Genomic DNA, 20,135 nt, shown 5'->3' on the forward strand with positions numbered 1-20,135 from the left:
CACCAAGAGTGCAGAAACTTGATGATGATGACGAGTAAACTAGAGAAATTATTTTTGTTCTTGTGATATGAAAAAATGTTTGAAGGTGTGTTTCTCTCATTTGTCAGAAAAAGCTACACATGATTTGTGGTTTAGTGAGGCATATTGATCTGATTACAACTGGTCCTCAGTCAGAGCTGTAAAAATAGTGACGCTGCATTAACAATACAATTCCTGGTTCATTTAGGTCAAAAATATTATCTTATGTGTTCTTTTCTTTTTTGAGTGTGTGTTCGTGTGTGGGTATTGTGGATTCACGTGGTAAGACAACAAACTGTGTTGAGACATTGTAACATGTCATTATAAACAAATTACAATACATTAACCGTGATAAAGATATAATGCATGTCTTACCTTGCTTTATAATAAATGGGCTTTTGTACTTTCTTGGTCAAAAGTGGTATCATCAGTGATAATAAAAATAGGCCACTCTGCATTGAAAATGTAAAGGAAACATTTGTGCGGTAAATATGATGCTGGTCAGTCGCTGTGTGAATTATTCTCAATAAAGCTACTGTAGTTTGATACATCCATCACTCCTTGTCATCTTTCATTTTACCAACCTCCACCTTTTGTGCAACTTTTGCATCACTTTTTTTCCTGAATGTTGGAGTTACTGTAAATGTGAGGCGACAGTTGGGACATGGTTGGCTTAGTTAGCTTAGCAAAATGAGTGGAAACAGGGAGAAACTAGCTAGCAAGCAGTAATGATGTAAGTTATTGAACCTAGTTAAGTAATAGTCCAGCAAAGTGCTGATTTTAAACTTTAATTTGGTTTCCTTCAGAGGGAGCCAGTCTAGCCGCTTCCCTGGTCTGTCGTTATGCTAAGCTAAGCTAGCGCCCCCCTGGCAGAAACTTACTCACAGCTCATTACTTATCGGTTTTGATTTTGTCGTTATGTCGTTTGATAATTCAACATTTTTACGTGTTATCTGCATGAATTCCTTCTTTTGACAAGAAAATGTTCGTGTGGCAAGAACATTTCTGGTCAGTGACGGAAAAGATAACGACACGATGTTTTAAACATCATAAAATATGTATAAATATTGTGTAAACCGAGTATTCCTTTAAAATGAAGTAAAACAAGGACCAGCAGGTTTGACTTATTTAGTATGCAAAGGTAAAAAAAAAAGCTGTTGTTGAAATCTTTTCCTTTACAATTACAGTTTCAGAGTTATGTTGGGTGATTCAGAGTGTGAAAGAAAGGGAAGTACCAAACTAATCAAATTCAAATACATTTTTGACTAATTCACCAGGATTACCTACAACCTCTAAAGAAGATATCCTCTATAGGCATTTATCATGCTTGACAATATATTCAAACAAATATAAGGTTGGATGCAATGAATGATAACCTTTGGAGGCGTGCTCTTGGCTGTTTAAGCTCTTGAGGAACTGCAATTATGGGTAAACATGTCTGTAGTGATAAATTGAAAACAACGCTGTCTGCAATCAAGATTAACACTTTGCTAAAAGTTGACTTCTCTGTACAAAGCTACCTCCTTCTTTTAACTAAGACAAATTCAACCCACAAGTCAATGTTAAGGACCATTTTGTAAAACAAGAACATACTGTTGAACTGACTCAATCCATCACTTTGCAGTCAAACCTCTTTACAGAGTCTTGGATCTCCGTGGATCCAGTGACAGATCTGGGCATATTTGGGTGGCGTAATCCTCACCGCAACATTAAAGTCCCTCTGTTCGCCTCCCGCTACCTCAACCCACCGATGGCCTGAAAACACTCCAATCACCCTCCGCTGCCACTTCCCCTTCCTGCCTTCCTCGCCCACCTCCTGCCTCAGACGGACGTAAACGCCTGCCCCTGTGGCGCCCGGCTGTGCGTCACACTGCTGGTACATCAAATCGTCGGACTCATTTGCGACTGAGCAGAACCGGTAAACCACCTTCTCATTTCCACGCCCGTCCAGCAGGCTTTTGTCAGCGTCGTAGCCTGAAAAGTGTATCCGTGCCAGGGGGGTGTCAGAGGGTGCCACCCCAAGCTCCATGTGCTTCTGCTTCAGGGGTCGTTTCAGCTCCAGAAGAGCGTAGTCGTAGTCGGGGGACACTGAGCTGGCGGAGCTCTTGTTTTGGATCCATCCTTGAGGGATTTTGGTTTGTTTAACTCGTGTCCAACGGAAGACAGGCTGCTTCCTGGGTTCAGCACTGCGTGGCATACGTCTGGGACTTTTTTGTTTCCCTCCTCTGACTAACTCAGCTACACCCTCCTCACCCTCTTTTCTCCTCCTATACCTCCTGCCTTTGCCTCCCTTTCTCTTTCTCACTACATCTTCATCTATACTATTCTGCTCCTCACCTTCCTCTATCATCTGCTCCTCACCCCACTCTGCCTCTCCTTTCCTCCCACCCTTCTGCCTCCCTCTTCTCCTCCCACCTCCTCTTCTCCTCTTAGTCTTGAGCTGCAACACCCCTACTCTAAGCCTCCTGGCACTCTCTAGGTAGTCTCTCCCATCATGGATGCAGTGTGCCGCTGTTAGCACGTGTTTCTGGGATATTAGGACTCCAGAGCAGCCTGTTGAGAGGCGAACAGCCGTAGAGAAAGGATAGTTGGTGATGAAATATGAATCAGAGATCACAAAGCGTCCATCTGCTCCATAAACCTGCCGTCTCCTGCGGGCATGAGCCGGCGAGAGGGCTGGTGTTCCTGCAGACGTCCTGTTAAAACCCTGCAGACTGATATCTGTATGCGTGCGAGTGCCATTCTCATGCATTGTCTCATATCCCAGAATCCTCTCTTGCTCGGCAAGGTCGATGGGTGGTAGGCTGCTTTGACACTCTATTCCACAGAGTGTCTTCATCCCCCCTCTCTCCTCCTCCTCCTGCCCGCCGAACAACGGCATGTTTAGAGGCTCTGTGTTTGTCTCGAGCAGCACTGGGAGGCTCTGCCTGGTCCACCTGTACGCGCCGCTGTTCCCATCTTTACCAGTAACTTCAGAAAACGTCAGTGCTGCTGCACAGAGCAGGAGACACAGGTAGTGATTGAGTCCCATCCCACTGAAAAGAAAGAGACACCGAGATAGAAATATCCAGTACCAAGGTGTAAGAGAGAAATAATATGGATTCAAACCTCTTAACATCTCTTATTTTTTTCATCAGGCCAAGAGAAGACTTCTATGCATGTTCCCACAGCTCATATTAGTAGCAATGATGTCGCTTCCATATGTTATATGGCCAGCAGAGGGTGCACAAGCTCAACTTCTAAACAACAAACCACTGAGCAGTAAACTGCTACTGTGATGTTTTACTTCAACAATTCAATTAAAAGAATACATGGTTCAAAATGCAGGTAATGCTATTGTTATTACTACATGTAACAATAATTCAGTGATGCAAAGGACATTTGAGACTTGTTTTCATATTAATTAAGTATGTAAGTCTGATATTAGTGTATAACTTACTCAAAGTTATACATCTTAGAAAAGCAGTGAAACCCCAGTATAGCTAATATGAAAAGAGAAAGAAGATACAGAGAAAACATAGCTTTTGTAAACAATATTAAGAGGACTGATGTGATTGTATTTTGAGAAGACTATCAAGAAATACAAATGTCTCTTCCTACCTGCAAACATAAAAAAACACACACAAAACTTCCAGTAAATGTTGTCCTTCTCATCAATAAAAAATCCTCTCCATCAAAACGGCTCCCAGCAGACTGACTTCCATCATTTAATGGGCTAAAAAAAAAAGAAGCTGGAGCACGAGCAGAAGCTTTGTGCAAGATCCTCAGAGAAATCTACATCCCACTCTGATGCAGAAAAAAGGCGATGAGCAAACAGGCAGAAAGGGGGAGTCAAGCATGAATGAAGGTACTAATCATGTGATGACGTTACATTTTATGTCAAAAATTGAGTCGTTTTTTTCGCATTCTGCAAATATTTTGATTACGTCGGAAATTTACACAGAAGTTAGTTTAGATGTCAAGCTTTTTGCAGATAGATCTACCAATAAAATGTTGCCTTTCAGCTTGTTTATCCGGTGCTTTCGCGGCCAAAACAATTTGATTTATGTCAGGTGACATTTGAAGTGTGTGGTCACACACACACACACACACACACACACACACACACACACACACACCTCTCAGGGGAACCAGTATATTAACCCCTGTTGGTTTATTTTCACTAGTGTCGCTCTGCTTTCTGCAACAAGAGTTCATTCAGAGCAGGAACTCCTCTTTTCTCCGTGATTAGATGTTGTAACACCAACACACACGTGGACCTACAGGCACACACACATCAGTCAAAGGCTCAATTATTAGGCTACTGTTATCCTAACAGATGACGTGCACTTGCAACCATAGCAGTTTAGTTAGAGCGAGAGAGAGTTAGAAAGGTTCTATAAAATGAGATTCATAATGAGATGCCAAGTTCTTACTTGGCTTTGGAACCAGGCGCGGCACTACTATTGGGCCTGGTGGGCCTGGGCCCACCCATTTTAGGCCTGGGCCCGCCCATTTTGACTCATGCCTACTGATTAGTGAGTGATTTTCTTTCTAGCTGTTCATCCAATAAGCAGCCTGAGGAAAGCTTTGAATGAAAGCTTCTCAGCCAATCAGCGGCTTCTACCCCGTGTGGACTACTAAGCCCGCCCACAGGCTGCATCGTCACCAGCAAGTGATCCAATAAAATGAATGACTTTGGCGCGCAAGCTTTGAGATGAGAAATCAGACAGAACAGACAGACCATGATCCATGAGATAGACACAGACGGTAGCTATTAGCTTATATGAAACTTAGCATGGCGAAGCAAAGCAGCTTGTTTTCATTTCAATTTTCCAAGAAACGCTCCGAGGAGCAGGAGAAGAAAACTACCATTTTAAGTAACGTTAGTGATCAATTACCATCCAGCTCAGCCGGCCTCTCCACGTCAAGTCCTCCCCTAGCCACTCCCTCAAACCAGCAAGGCAAGTAACGGTTAGGCTAACGTTAACGTTATAGTTTAACGTTAACGTTATAGTATAAGGTATAGTGTCCGTATGCACATTTTCTAGAGGGAAAAATAATATTGGCAGTAGGCAGAGGTAACTTATGAAATCGTTTGATGTGTTATAGGAGACAGGGTTCAGCAGCCTGGCACAAATGCCGTTCCCCAAGAAGACCTGTCACAACTTCCGCTAGACCTGTCATCAATAGATGAGCCTGCAAGCCAGCCCAAACTCCGTACATTCCCAGCCACACACATATCGGGGAAAGATAGGAGTTTTTCTGACAGGTGGTGCTCAAAATTCCTGTGGCTGGAATACAGCATCTCAAGAGATGCTGTATTTTGTAAGTCTTGTCGTCATTTCCCTGAAGCAGCTTATGAAAATAGGTTCATTAATACGGGCTTCAAAGACTGGAAACATTTTTCCGAGGGTTGTGGCAAACATGAAGCCAGCAGGGCACATGCTGCAGCGCTGGGGAAAATGGATGGTTTTAAGCAAAGTCACCAGCCAGGACGGGGAAATATTATTAACCAGCTGAACAACGATGCCAGTGACAAGTCCTTCATTGAAAGACATAGGCAGCACATCATGATGGTAATAGATCTCGTCCTGTTCTGTGCAAAACAAGAAATCCCATTGCGTGGGCATCGGGAAAATCCAGATGCGTCAAACAAGGGTAACTTTTTGGAGCTACTTGACCTGGTTTCCAAATATGACCCAGAAATAAAAAGGCGACTGGATGAACTACCCAAGAATGGTAAACTGCTGCACCACTCTATACAGAATGAGATACTGGAAATCGCAGCATCACTCCTTCTAAAAAAATAAAGGCAGATTTGCATGAACCGGACACATATTATGCGATTTTAGCAGATGAGTGCAAAGACATCTCAAAAAGAGAGCTAGTGGCAGTATGCGTCAGATACCTGCACAACGGCACACTGAAAGAACGGGCTGTGGGATTTGTGGAAACGGGCAACATGACTGCAGAGGCAATATCGGCTAAGATTTTGGAGGTGCTGGAGCCATTGCAGCTGGACCCGGGGCTGTGTGTCGGATTTGGGTTTGATGGCGCATCAGTCATGTCGGGGAACAGAGGAGGGGTACATGTGATACTGAAGAAGACGTTTCCCCACGCTTTATATGTGCATTGTAACTCACATAGACTCAACCTTGTCCTCTGCACAGCAGCTAAAGTGTCTCCTAGCATTTCAACGTTTTTCGATATTATAAACAGCTTGCACAACTTTATGACTGGGGCGCACAGACACGCCAAATTTCTGGAAATCCAAAAGCAGATGCGACCGGGGCAAAAAACACTGGAGCTGGAGAGATCCTGTGATGTGAGGTGGAGCTCATGGTCAAATGCAGTCAGTAAGGTGTTGACGCTCCTGGGACCTATTTTGGAGACCCTCGCAACATTCTCCGAAAGTTCTGGCCAAACAAAACTTGAAGCTGACTCCCTACTGCACCAAATGCAAACAAAAAAGTTTTTGTTTCTGCTTGTCACATTCAACCAGTTGTTTGAAGTCAGCGACTACGCCACTAAGGGCTTGCAATCTCCCACACTCTCAGTTACAGATTGTATTGATCTGATTGAAGGGCTCAAGGACAGCTACACACAATTCAGGAATGAAAATGATGCATTTGCTAAAGTAATGGCACTGACGGATGAGCTGATGAATAAACATGAGATTGTGCGCTGGGATATCAGTGGATCACGCAAGAGGAAGTTGCCGGCCAGGTTAGACAATACGCACGTTGATTCTACTCTGGGCAAATCATCACCTGTACAGCAAAACTCGGACCTACAGAAAGTGTGGAATGACATACTGGACAAGCAGATGATGGAGCTGAACGCTCGTTTCAAGCCCGACACATACGGCTTTATGAGAGCCGCTGCTGCCTGCTTGCCATGGTCAGACACCTTTGGTGACAAGGCTCTCATCCGGCCCGCCTGCGCGCACTTCTCCATTCCCATGGAAGACGCAGAGCACACTGTTTGTGCAGCAGCTTAAAAGAAAGGCAAAGGCCAACAAGACCGAGAAAAGAGAAACACTCGTAGAAGTGCTCGACGCATGCCCCCGTGATATTTTCCCCAACATGAACAGTCTCCTGCGGGCCCTCCTCACATTGCCCATGACGACATATACTGTGGAGAGACTCTTTTCAGCTGTCAGTCGGATAAAAACAGGCACCAGGGCAACAATGTTGACAGGTAGACTGAACGCTTTGTCCCTGCTTTCATTTGAAAGGGAATTGACTGATTCACTGGGATATCAAGAAATTCTTGCTGTGTTCAGCACGAAACCCCGCCGTCTCCTGCTGTAACAAGCCCCAAGTCCCACAAGCACGTTTGAATTAAATTGTGTGCATGTGTGATTATTTATCAGCTATCTCGGATTGTTATGCTGTTGTGTATATGGTTAGATATGTTATTCATTTAATTATTCTGAAGAAATAAGCTACAGGAGAAATCATTTTGGATCGTTTTCCTGCTGTTTGTGTTTAGCAGCTGTTTCGGATTCAATGCTGCTGTTATTTCAATTCATGTCGATATGTTCTTCTGTCATTCTGAATGTAGGCCTATTAGAAACAGTTAAATAATTTTGGACAGTTCCCTGCCCGCCATGCTGAGTAAATAAATGGAGAGAGAAATAGACCCTCCAAAGATATAATTCCGTTTCAGTCTTGTTGTATGAACGTTCAAAAGAGATAAATGAAGTCAGGCTTACTGCCAAGGTCTTTGTCCGCTTCAGCACTGAGCTGAGGACAGCGACACAAGAGCCACACAGGTAGGCTACTGAGTCGCTGTCCTCAGTGCTGAAACAGAGATGAAGGGGAACCCCGTTTTTTTTTTTTTTTTTTTGGCTTATTTTAATTGGCCCATCCACTTTTCTTGTGGCCCACCCACAATCAAAATCCTGGCGCCGCTAGTGTTTGGAACCAACATTTTGTGAGGTTTCTGGAGCTTTCAATCTTATCACATGATCTTCATCGGCAAACAAACAATTTTTAGATATGCGTCGGGCGCAAGAGTCATTTATCCGCCATTATAATAACAGTGTCCGAGATCCGCCCACAAAGACACTTGTTTTTCCCGTTTCAGACCGCCAAGATAGGGCCCGATGTTTGAATATGAGTCTTCACTGTTGCAGTAGATGCAAAAAGTAGTCCTCTGGTTTTATTTTTACTTTCCTGGAGGTGTTGTGGTGAACTATGCATCTTTGCATCAGATAACAAAGCCATGCAAAACCACGTAGCCACAAAAGAACACGTGATATCCGGGTAAGATTCCAGTTTATCCTTACTAATCTGTGAATTTGTTATTCGTTCCTCTTTGGAAACATCAAAAGACAACATCTCGTTTCTCTGACAGACTGGCATAGGTTCAATCATCACTCGCTCAGTGGACAATATCCAGCTTGTCAGCCAGCAAGTTCGCAGCATGGAACAACTCAACTCCACTCTGGTCCCATTGAACATCTCCTCTCCTGGATCTCCATCTGATGACACCTGGGTCTTCAGTCATCTGGTCCCTGCGGTGGTGTTGTCCCTCTGCTTCCTGCTGGGAGTTCCTGGCAATATCGCTGTGATTGTCCTCAGACCAAACTGGCAGCAAATGTCCAGTCTGAACCAGAGTTTGATGCTGAATTTGGCCATATCAGACCTGCTCTGCCTGCTCACACTGCCTCTATGGATTTACACTCTCCTGGACAGCTGGACCATTGGACTGGTGACCTGTAAGCTTGTGTCGTATCTTGTGTGCTGCACAGTTTTTAGTAGCCTTCTGACTGTGACGGCCCTGAGTGTCCAGCGCTACCTACAGGTGGTGCACCAGCTGAGGGGCTTGGATCAGATAGGAAAGAGGATGCTGCTGGTTACACTCTGGCTGGTTGCAATGATCCTGTCCATCCCTGTTCTGGTGGTTCGACAGCTGACCTCAGACCAGCACAGGACAGCCTGCAAACATCACTACTCTACCCCTGCCCAGGGTCTGGCAGTGCTTCTGGACAACACAGTCTCACTCCCAGAACGTCAAATAGCGACTGACGGCAAGGGCCCTTTAGCGTCAGTCACTGACTGAAAAAGTACCCTTCGACGTCGTCTGCAGACGGAGATGGGGTTCAATTCACTACAATGTAATGCCGTCCCCGTCGATATTTGACGTCCAGAGCGGCTGCTTCACTACAATGTAATGCCGTCAGCGGCGATATTTGACGTTCAGAGCGGCTGCTTTCCCGTCGATATTTGACGTTAGAGCGGCTGCTTTCCCGTCGATATTTGACGTCCAGAGCGGCTGCTTCACTACAATGTAATGCCGTCAGCGGTGATATTTGACGTTCAGAGCGGCTGCTGCAGCAGCCCATTCACTCCTGTATTAACCCGACCACGGCTCTAATGGACGATGTGAGCATCCGTCCTATTGGATAGCCTACTTGTTAGGAAGATTTTATGGCCAGACAGCTGTTTCAATGACGTCGGGTTGCTAGGGACTACGGCTGAAAGACGCCGTGAGCACCTGTCCGATAGGGAGGACCTATTACCCAGAAGTACTGTCATTTCTTTAGGATTTTACACTAACGATGATTTTACAATAATACCTGTGACGTTTCTAGCAACTAACACAGCAGTGTATCCTTGTTAATTACACAAGACGAATGGGCCTTGTACATCTGTTTCCGCGTTTCCCCTTCAATTCGTTTGTTGCCAGTTTTTCGTAGCTGAAGGCACCAGCCTACATTACCCATAATCCTCAACTGTCCAAACAAAACTTAACGTAGGCTACGATGGGAACTCCAAACAATTCATGCTGTAAACATGTTCTTACTGATGTGATATGACAGCATACATAATAGGCTCATTTATTTGTTTCCCTCTGTACCGCAGTGTAAAATGTCCGTATCTTTATAGATAAAGATTTGTATTCAAAGGTGCGTGCGCCATCAAACGAAATGCGCGATATACGTCATGGTGTGCGACCAGGACCGGCGTCCTTCGCGGCAGTTGCAGTCTTCCCCTTCAGGTAAGAGCATGTATGCATGGTTAAGAGAGTAAAAAGAACAAAATAGCACTAAAATCTGCGCCCCAAAAACTGATAGAATCAGCGCAAATGTAGCTGGTAGCCCATATAGAACTGTAGAATATAAATTTCATTCGACTGATTTATTTAAGACACTACACTGTCTTAAATGTGCAGAGAAGTATTTTAGCAAACGAGTAGCCTAGCCTAGGCCTACAGCCGGCTAGTAGGCCTCCAGAATGAAAAAGGCTGCGTCTATGCAGAATAAAAGTTGTATAAATAAATACGGTTCTGTCTGAAAAATCATTAAAAAATGGCTTTAATCATTGTTTCCACACTTTTATGTTAAATTATTACAAGTTGTAACCTACTTAAATATAGAAGTGATATGCTACCACCAGAAGTTCAACAAAAAGATCACTGAAGGGCAGGGCAAAATCTGTGGGCCTTCACATACTTCTTTATCCTACCACTTCTGTCAAGACCACTTCCCTACTGCCACCCTTACCTTGTTGTAATGACTGGAGGCTGTGGTATTTTTGCACAGTGACCTAGCCTAGACATAGCCTAGACCTAGCCTATATCTCTTCAAATGAAATGTTACCTTCTATTTGTCAATTATGATAATACAATCTGTACTGTATCTTCTTCAGGTTTGAGTTTCCAATTCTGCTCTCTCTTTTCTCAACAGATCCTGCAAATTTATCATCCTACCAACCCTTTCCTGTTTTATTGAAAACCAAACAACACAAAGGCACTTTTTAGAGCCACGTCTTTCTTGTTAACCTGTCCTTGCTGTGTTTTACCTGTTAGCCGTTCTCTCTCTCACTCACTCTAACACTCTGTCTCTCTCACTGTCACTGTGCTTACCTTTGTGTTTGTCTTATTTGTCCAACTTTCTGTTGTCTGTCTATCTGTCTGTGTCTTCATCATGAGCGATTCAGAGCTCCAGGATCTGCTCAAGAGTGCAGATGACCTGGCTGAAAATCTCAGTGATGACCTGCAAGGGGTGGATCACTTACTTGGTGTGCTCCAGAAAGAGCAAGCTGCTGCACCTCTTCCAACAATGAGGTGGACAAAGAGGGACAGCGATGGCAACGTAATCCGACCGCCACGCTCCAGCAGGCGTCAGTCTAACAAGGGTCAGTATTGTTTTAGCATTCATGATATTTTAAAGATCCTGATTTTTGTTTATGCCAAACCAAGGAGAACATAAAGTTTTTCATGTATTATACCATGACTAACAAAACCATAACCAATATTTAGAGAACTGATTCGCAAAGGGAATTTATCTTCTTTCCTTAGTTTTCTTCAAGTAACAACATTATATCGAACATCGCAATTGCCATACTAGACCACTACACAGACTTATACAATTTCGGTTTTGTCAGAAGGGGGAACAGACCGTGGCTGTGGTGTGTGTTGTCTTTTAAATCTGTGCACTGATATCACTGATGCACTGTAGATGTTATTAATGATGTTCTGGTGAGAAGTTTTAATCACATGCTGCAGAGTCTTTCTGTCCTTGGCTGTGTATCAACCATGTCAGTTTTTTATATATATTGTTCTTGGCAAGACTGCCTTTCAAATAGTTTGTTCTGATTGTGTTGCCAGTATTTTAATTTACTGTCATTGTGTGTACAGTTCAATACATGTCCACATCATGATGTGTGAAAAAAAGTCCACTTGTCCCTTCCACATAGTCTCCTAGATAAATGTTTGATGGTGAGGATTTCGTAATTGACTCTGTTAACCGGGCTATCATGTGCAAGTAGTGTTGGGACAAGTAGACCAGTTTAATGCTGTGAATAATTGTTTGTTTTTATTCTGATACAGCTGGCTGCAGTCAGAAGACTCATCCTTCTTTTGATGCTCCTGACACTAGTGCTCCCGGCACTAGCTCTGATGTGGTCTTTGCTCCAGATGCTATTGGTATGTACTTTACGTTGCCAACAGTTGTTCAAAGCATTGTGTTCAGATATTTTTACTTGTATCTTCAGTGTATGTAATACAGAGTTAAATGTAAACTCTCTTTGTATTTATTTGAAATTCAAGGTATCAAACTTTTTAATATATATATATATATTTATTTTTTTACCATTTTAATAGAGGGTTTTTTACAAGATCTCCAGCTATCATTGTGTGATGCCACAGGAGATGAGATGGAAGCACCAACCCCAAGAGCTCTTCTGGCTTCTACAAACTGGAGCACCAGAAAAAGCATCTTTTCAGAAAGCTGGAGGGCAGCAAGACCACAGCTGGTTAACACCGCAGTGGCACTAGAAAATATGGAAGCCCATATCTGCCAACAGTGTTCAAGCAATTCCGCTGTTGTCCGCTGCCGTGATTGCCGCCCACGCCCCTTCTTCTGTGCCGAGTGTGATGTCAGCATGCACACCAGACACCCCCTCCATAACAGAGATGGCAGCACTTTGGGATTTTTCCAGCCCTTGCCCCCAACAACGTATGTGCTGAATAAGGCCCTTTCTCCCTGTGGTAAGTTCTGTTTTGTCAGTGTACAAAAAATATTTTCTCGCTGGACTGAACATTTTTGCTTCTTCATGTTCACTTTAATACTTATCAGCAGTGCTTCACATTCTTCAGTAAAGTTCAGTCTTTTTTAGTCAGAAATCTGTCACTTTACAATATTGTACATCCCATTCGATAAAAATGATTCTTAATCCACATTTTCTTTTTTCAGTACGTTACGTACCTGTGGAGATCCCAGAAAAAATATGTGGTTGTTCAACAGACTCATTCAATCTCAAACCAGGAAAGGCTGTGGCTGTGATCACAATGAATGGTAAGAATGTGAAACTTTTTTAAAAGTTTGTTCCTAATAATATCTATCCCATCTCACAAACTCACAAATGTTTGTAATAGCTTTGTATGATATCTTAACATACTGAGTACTGAGTAAGGCTAAAAGACAGTGACATCTGCACAACAACTAAATGCTCCGAAAACACTCTGATTCTAGAAATGACACAACATTTCAATAGTGAGGAAGACCAAATTTGTCAGACCGCTTTCATTTTTTGCTACTTCGATTGCATTTCAAAAAATTAAAATATCATTTGAAAGTTTTATTTTCTGTGATGTAATTCTTAAAGTGAAGAGTGAATTCCAGATTCATTACACACATTCAGTACATACAGTACTTTTCATAACATTGACATTTCTGTTTGATCAATCCTTTTATTTTGATTGGTATATGTAATATTCTAATAATGTGAGGTACTACATTTTTTATTTTCATGACCTGTTTGTTGTACAGAACAAGGCTTGGCATTTTCCATGATTTTCTTTTTTAGATGCATGTGTATTTTTTCCTGCCCAGCCCCCAGCCTCATATGGATATGCATAACGTTACATTAATGAGAAATTAATAACATATTCTTTAAAAAACAATTCTATAATTAAGTGTGTGAAAATTGACATTACAGTGTTTGTTTTGTTTTTTTCAAGGCCGACATGAGCTCAGCATGCCAGAGTTGGCTTGCAGTGCATGCAAAGCCACGTGGACTGCTGGAGTGGAGGATGTTGTAAAGAGTGATTACTGGCCAGCAACCCTTCACTTTGCCACAATCTATGCCATTGATGTTTTCTTCTCATATGAAGAAATTAAAATGGCTGCACCTGGACTGTCCTGTCAGGCATTTTTAAAAATGCTTGATCGGCGAACTGTCCGCTTTGGCCGTGTGAGTATTGAAGTTATTTGTCGTTTTTGACCAATTTGTATTGTGCATTGTGCAAAAGCTGTGTCCTTCTATTTTAGTTTTTAAATATCATTTGATCAAGATGTCGTTTTTGTGATAGACTGGGAAAATCTCCAGCAATAGCTTCCTCAAAAGCTTCTTCGAGTGGGAGGCTGTGAGATATGAGGTGGACAGCCTCTGCAAGGAGGAGCCCTTCACCTGTCAAGCTTGCAGCCCGGATATGCTAGCGGTTTCCGTGGATGGAAACCGCAAACATTACCGTTTCAAAAACGCAGGAAGGTACAATAAACATTCATGATGTCACAGTGTTTGAACTAATAACAAAAAATAAGTCTCTTAATGTCTGATATCATAAACTGTCCCTTTGTTTTATTTAGATCTGAGGAGCAGGCCATTTTTGATAACGTCTTCATTGCAAAGGATGAAGACGTCACACGATTTGTAAACTACATACACAGCACAACAAAACATGTAATATTGCATTTTATAATTATATATACAAGAATACAATATCTCCTATTAACGAGTATTGATAAGAACTGTAAGTCTCTAGACCATTTTCATCAATCAATTTTAATATCGTAGGTCTCCGGAAGAGGTGTTTGTGGCGGGGAATGGTCTGCGGCTCGAGAGACCTCACAAAAATCAGCCAGCAAACTGGACGAGGAGGGACTGGAGCTGGCTGTGTGTCGGCATGGAGTCCTTCTCTGTGCCCTCAACATGTACAGGGGAGAAATCTTTGCCTATCCTCTTTTTCTCCAGGAAAAGCTGGCCAGCAGTAGGCCTACATTCTTTTGCATGGATGTAGCCTGCAAGTATTGGCCATACCTGGAGAAAATTATTAAAAGCTGCCCAGAGTTTGAACATCTGCTGGAAATGAAGCCGTTCCTCTCGGTGTTTCATGCAAAAGCTCATGATTTTAAATGTGAAGTAAGTAATCATCACCATATGACAGAATTACTTCATGTGAAAACCTTAACGTCAACATTGACAAATTATAACATGCCTTGTTTTTTAATATATTTTAAACAGATCAAATGGAGTGGAGCATTTCTGGAAGGGGCTGGGTTAACACTTGGGGAGGAGGTGGAACAAGTGAATGCCTTCCTCTCTAGGATAGCAGTTACAACAAAGCACATGTCAAAAGCGGGTGAGTTGGCCACATAGTACAAACTTTGGTTTAGGAAATAGGCAAAATAGTGATAACATCATATTTTCTGTTGTAGGGCGTACGGACATGTTAACACTCATGGCCATGCGGTGGAATGAGCAGAAGATGGACAACTTGGCCACCTACCTGTCCCGCAGATATTTAAAAGTAATTACATTTTTTAAAAGCGTTTAAGATTCATTGGTAGTTATAGTTCAATTGTGGGCTGAATTTTTACTTAATTATTTCAATGTGTCTGTTTGTAGACCACAAAAGCTCTTGAAGTGAAGAAAAAGGAAGTGGAGTCGATGAAGGCAGAGATGGCAGCGACCGATGGGCAATTTGAAGACTGGGTCAGGGATGTGAAGGATTGGGCTGAAAGTGAGGAAATTATTACTGGGTTTTTTTTCCAGCAAAGTGTATGACTGACTTTAATGCCATCATGAGTAATTTGTTATTTTTTTCTTAGACTCAGAATTAGTGATAACACTGTCTAATAAAATTCTTCACTAACTAGTATCCATAGAGCTTTCTGGATATATTCTGATACTTTGGACTTATAGCTAATTTTGGATTAATAGTCAAATATGTTTTATGTTGGGATTCATCTCAGAAAGGCATACGACACTAAGGTTTCCAGTTCATTGCCTTAATATAATGGTATTGGAGAATTTTAAAAAACTGAGATCAAATCGCACTATTATATAAGTTACTCAAAGTGTAACACACACTTTTCTTCTCTACAGCAACAACCAACAACACAACAGACGCTGCTGCCTTGGCCACTAAGATAGAGATGCTGGTTGTGAGTATAAAGAGACGCTCCCAGCGACTTTACAAAGACTACGACTCCAACAAAGGTCGCGCAAGGATCCGCCGGAAGATCAGGGAGGAGAAAGGGATCTTGACTGCAGTTGTAGAGCAGTACAATGGAATGGTTCCAAGCACAGAAACTTTGTGCTTGGAAACCATTCTGTCTGGAGAGACAGCTTGGCCATGGCAGCTACCTGACAATGGTAGGGACAACAGCTGTTTAATGCTTCCATCAAATGTGGCACACTTTTAATGGATTCAATTAGATTTATTTTGATCTTTCATACATGAATGAAATTCTTGTCATAAATGCTTCACAGACTCTGTGGACCTCAGGACGAAGAGGAGAGTATTTGACAGTATCATGGCAGAACGGAGACTTCAGGAGGAAAAAACGATCCTGTTGTCAGAGATGAACCGCCACTGGAGGTCCTTAACAGTTCGTGGGGATTCCTTAAAAGAGCTGTCTTCTCTCATTACTAGGACAGCAATGCAAGGTATGTTTTTTAGATTTGACATCACATGAATGTTCACATCAATGACTGATGATCAAGTCACTAATACTGGCTTGGTTTTATGATCAAGATTCACCCTGGGCTTTGACTGAAGACGGGATGAAAGGTCTGCAGAGCATCGCCAAACAGAAACTTCATCGTGTCAGGGAAAGGATGGCTTTTGCGAGACAGTGCTACCTTCAAGTTTTGACTGGAGCAGAGAACTTCCTTCAAAGCTTTTCAGAGGACTATTCTGACAGTGACTCTGACTCTGACCTTGAGGATCTGGAGTGAACACTGCAGGGAAAAGGACGTTTTGGTGATGTTTAAACGAGTCTTTGTATTGCTTCCTGCTCTGCCTTCTTACAGCTCCAAAAACAGGGCCGTCATATCGTGAGGAAAAGTGAAAATGATGCTTCTGATGTTTCATTACCAGTCCAGTGTGAATCCACGTTACTGTTTTTTCTGAATGTTCAAATCAAATCAAACTTTATTTATATGGCACTTTTCATACTTTAAAGTAGCACAAAGTGCCTCACAGAAAATAAAAGCGAACAAAACAAAAACGAAACAAGATATGAACAACAAAGAACACCATGAAACCCAAGCCTCCCACCCCCACAAATATACACACAGAGATACACAGAGACATACACACTCACGCACACACATAGCCATATGCACAGACATACACACCCACGCACACCGACCCACACACATACACTAGCTGTTGCTGAGGAGACATGGCTGGGCACCGAGATCTGAGGTGAGGAAGACGCTACACATCTGACTAACTGTTTTAGTTGAATTCATGGCTCCTTTAGTAATTCATCTTATTTTTATTCTTGCCCTTTTTTTGTATTTTATATACTTAATCTACGTAATTTTTATACTATTTTATTTCTGTTTGTTCATTATATGTTATCCTTGTAATTGTGTTTGTATGTTCCTCGTCACTGTAAATGAGGGAAACCTCTAAGTCTTTCGAGTGAAAATAAAGGTTATTGAATTGAATTTAAGGCACCTCTTTTAAAAACACACTTTGGAAAATGTGCATTTAATTCAAATCTTCCTTACTTTGTAGTTAGTTACACTTCTACTATGAAACTCGTAACAAGTTTGAATGTCTAATAGCAATAAAGGTCACGGTCAGTGTATGTTTTTATTGGATTTTCATTTCACAAAAGGATATTAAAAAACAAAAAATAAGTGGTTATTTGATTTTCGTTTTAAAATACAAAAATGAAAATTTAATTAAAAGGTGTTTTCTTTATAAAGGGATGGACTTAATTTAAAAAATGATTTGATTTTCAATTTCTAGTTCAAAAATTCATTTTTTTTTTCATATTCTGGGACCGGAAGTTGCCGTTTACGTTTGTTAGTATCAGACAAATAGCTTAAACATGTAAATTAGCCACCATGTCCTGATATTATCCATCCATCCATCCATCCATTTTCTACCGCTTATCCTGTATTCAGGGTCGCGGGGGGGCTGGAGCCGATCCCAGCTGTCATTGGGCGAAGGCAGGGTACACCCTGGACAGGACGCCAGTCTATCACAGGGCCAACATGTAGAGACAGACAACCATTCACGCTCACATTCACACCTACGGGACATTTAGAGTAATCAATTAACCTATCCGCGTCCTGATATTATTTTACTTTAATTTCACCTAAGCATTACATTTGCTATTATGATAGTCTGTCTATATGTGTGCCAAAAAATATATGAAATGAAAATGGAATGACCACAAGATATACTGACCACAAAAACATTCCACGATGTCCTTGGTTATGATACAAACATACAGTATATGTGAACTTCAATAATAAAATAAATGTTGAACTCATGTGTGCTGTGTTTATATGACAACATCTACACCGGTTCATTTTGAAACAACATGTAATCAAACTAGCCTCTGCACTTACACTTTATAGAAACAAAAATAAATCGGGGTCGAAATCCATAAAGCTCTGTTTTTAAAACGTTGCTCAATCCGTCATTGAACGCACCCTTCTTTTGGACAAACGAAGCAGCTGGAAACAAGTTTTAAAAAAGCACTAAAAGAAGCCTATTTATATTTTGACAACATCAATCTCGCTATAATATGAACAAAATATGTTCAGGTTATACTTTGTCTCTTGAAAAACGGGCAGATAGTTCAATTCTAAAACCCTTACCCCTAACCCGGAAAATCAATCAAAAAAACTACAAACGTTCCGAAAATGCAATACATTTAAGTGGGCGACGCCATGTTTTTTGTAGTTCTAAAGTGTTCTCCCTATTATGTGAACATGTGTCAAGGAACTTCGTAATTCTATTCTATGTTTTAGGAACTGGGGAGCACATTTATTTGGTCAGATTTAATTTTTACTATTGTTAATTGGGTGAAATCATGTTTTTTCCTGTTTTTGACCCTACCCAGTAGGGCCCCCTTTTGGTTTGACAAAGGTAACAATAGAAGAAGTCAAGAGCTTTCCAAAAATGTTTTCCCCATGTTTGTATTACATTGTGTTGCCTTTCTGTAAGCCTTTAAAAGTGCCTCAGGTTCAAGGTTCAAAGGGCATTCCAGAGGAGCAGGAACCATCCAGAATGTTCACAGTGGCATATCTGTACTCTGCAAATCAAGACCTTTCCAATGATGTCTTCACTGTCCTCCTACAACAAAGTTTCATTTTCATCTTGCTCACTGCCAAGGCACTGCGATGTGTACTTTCTCACAGCCTATATAGAGCCAAGATGGATCAAATCACTAAAACATATTGTAAGGGATATTTAGTGGCAAAATGTGTCTAATATATTGATGGTGACCTTATCCTTTGTCATGTTTTTCAATTTAGACCATGAGACCCCATTTACCCCTTAAACGACTTAAGGTTAGCCTCAGTATTACTTTATAAGACCATTTATAGCCATTGTGTCCCCTCCCCCAGGGCTGACAGGATTGCCCTGGATGAACCAATAGTATATAATATGGTAATGCAAATTTATTTCTGTGAATGGTTACATTTTTACACACACTTGTTTTTTTAATTGACCAAGATATGAGCTTTTGAGAGAAAGTAGGACTGTGCCATAACATGCTGTGCATGGGGAAGGGAGACACAGAGGCCTACTTCACTGGACAATGAATGGTTTATATTTAAGCAGTCCATCACAAGATATGGATCTGTCTCTTTATCTTTCTTTTCCCTTGGGGTAATTATTGTTGTATTTAGATATCAAAGCTTAGAAAAAGACAGAATATATGTCAAAGAGGAGCTTTAGAGAGAAAGGCTTATTGTGTGGGTTGTTTTGGAGGTCAAATTCGTCTCTATTACATATCAATATGTAGACAACTTTGTAGCCTTTAGAATTCTGGACATCCTGATAAGTTCTTTTCAGCAAAAAAATAATAATCTGATGGTTGTATATCCTATATATAGGGCCTATAAGAGGTTTAGGCTTAAGTTAAAAAAAAATGACAAAATGAACAATTTCACTTTTTATTTTCAACAAGACAGACAAAAACATAACATCATGAGGCAATTTAAATACACTGCAGAATCTAGTTTTATTGTTACCTGAAGTAATGGCATGGAAAATCCCTTCTGTATTGTCACAGGAACAGCTGTAATAACACTGCATTCAAGACTCCATTATGGTTATTGATCATTGTTTTTAAAATGTATTTCATGTTGTAACAACAATAAAGTGTTCACTGCCGAGTTAATTTAGTAAATCAGGTCTGCTCTGAGTCGGCCCGGGTTCCTTCTGTGTGGAGTTTCCATGTTCTCCCCGTGTAAGCGTGGGTTCTCTCCGGGTTCTCCGGCTTCCTCCCACAGTCCAAAGACATGCAGGATGGGGATAGGTTCATTGATGACTCTAAATGTCCCGTAGGTGTGAATGTGAGAGTGAATGGTTGTCTGTCTCTACATGTTGGCCCTGTGATAGACTGGCGTCCTGTCCAGGTG

General features: G+C 41.6%; 2 protein-coding genes and 1 pseudogene across 3 annotated transcripts; 2 read left to right on the top strand and 1 right to left on the bottom strand.

Annotated features, from left to right (window-relative positions):
* Window positions 1–1,607: 1,607 nt before the first annotated feature.
* LOC311010300 (inactive serine protease 35 pseudogene) lies at window positions 1,608–3,711 on the bottom strand (annotated as a pseudogene). The gene is made up of 2 exons (XR_014599424.1): window positions 3,619–3,711; window positions 1,608–3,053 (listed from the first exon to the last, which is right to left on the bottom strand). The product of XR_014599424.1 is annotated as an inactive serine protease 35 pseudogene (transcript).
* A 4,719-nt stretch (window positions 3,712–8,430) lies between these two features.
* Window positions 8,431–9,069, top strand: LOC311010315 (C-X-C chemokine receptor type 4-like; the record flags this gene model as incomplete). Its single annotated transcript, XM_084040845.1, has 1 exon — window positions 8,431–9,069. The coding sequence occupies one exon, from the start codon at window positions 8,431–8,433 to the stop codon at window positions 9,067–9,069; it is 639 nt and encodes a 212-aa protein (XP_083896971.1).
* Window positions 9,070–9,578: 509 nt separating this feature from the next.
* LOC311010306 (uncharacterized protein) lies at window positions 9,579–17,836 on the top strand. The gene is made up of 15 exons (XM_084040839.1): window positions 9,579–10,008; window positions 10,697–11,147; window positions 11,842–11,937; window positions 12,115–12,501; window positions 12,707–12,808; window positions 13,474–13,706; window positions 13,825–14,003; window positions 14,102–14,195; window positions 14,310–14,654; window positions 14,757–14,874; window positions 14,951–15,042; window positions 15,141–15,255; window positions 15,621–15,890; window positions 16,008–16,184; window positions 16,273–17,836. The coding sequence occupies exons 2-15, from the start codon at window positions 10,937–10,939 to the stop codon at window positions 16,473–16,475; spliced, it is 2,622 nt and encodes an 873-aa protein (XP_083896965.1). The 5' UTR covers window positions 9,579–10,008; window positions 10,697–10,936; the 3' UTR covers window positions 16,476–17,836.
* Window positions 17,837–20,135: the final 2,299 nt, after the last annotated feature.

This window comes from Eutrigla gurnardus, assembly GCF_963514095.1.
Source record: "Eutrigla gurnardus genome assembly, contig: SCAFFOLD_64, whole genome shotgun sequence".
NCBI classification, from domain to species: Eukaryota; Metazoa; Chordata; class Actinopteri; order Perciformes; family Triglidae; genus Eutrigla; species Eutrigla gurnardus.

What these genes read in the sequence shown, in the direction of transcription:
- LOC311010306 (XM_084040839.1), top strand. Translation starts at nt 10,937, where the DNA reads ATGAGCGATTCAGAGCTCCAGGATCTGCTCAAGAGTGCAGATGACCTG. An exon ending in AAAGCACATGTCAAAAGCGG is followed by an intron (nt 14,875 to 14,950) that starts GTGAGTTGGCCA and finishes TTTCTGTTGTAG; the next exon opens with GGCGTACGGACATGTTAACA. An exon ending in TACTAGGACAGCAATGCAAG is followed by an intron (nt 16,185 to 16,272) that starts GTATGTTTTTTA and finishes TTTATGATCAAG; the next exon opens with ATTCACCCTGGGCTTTGACT.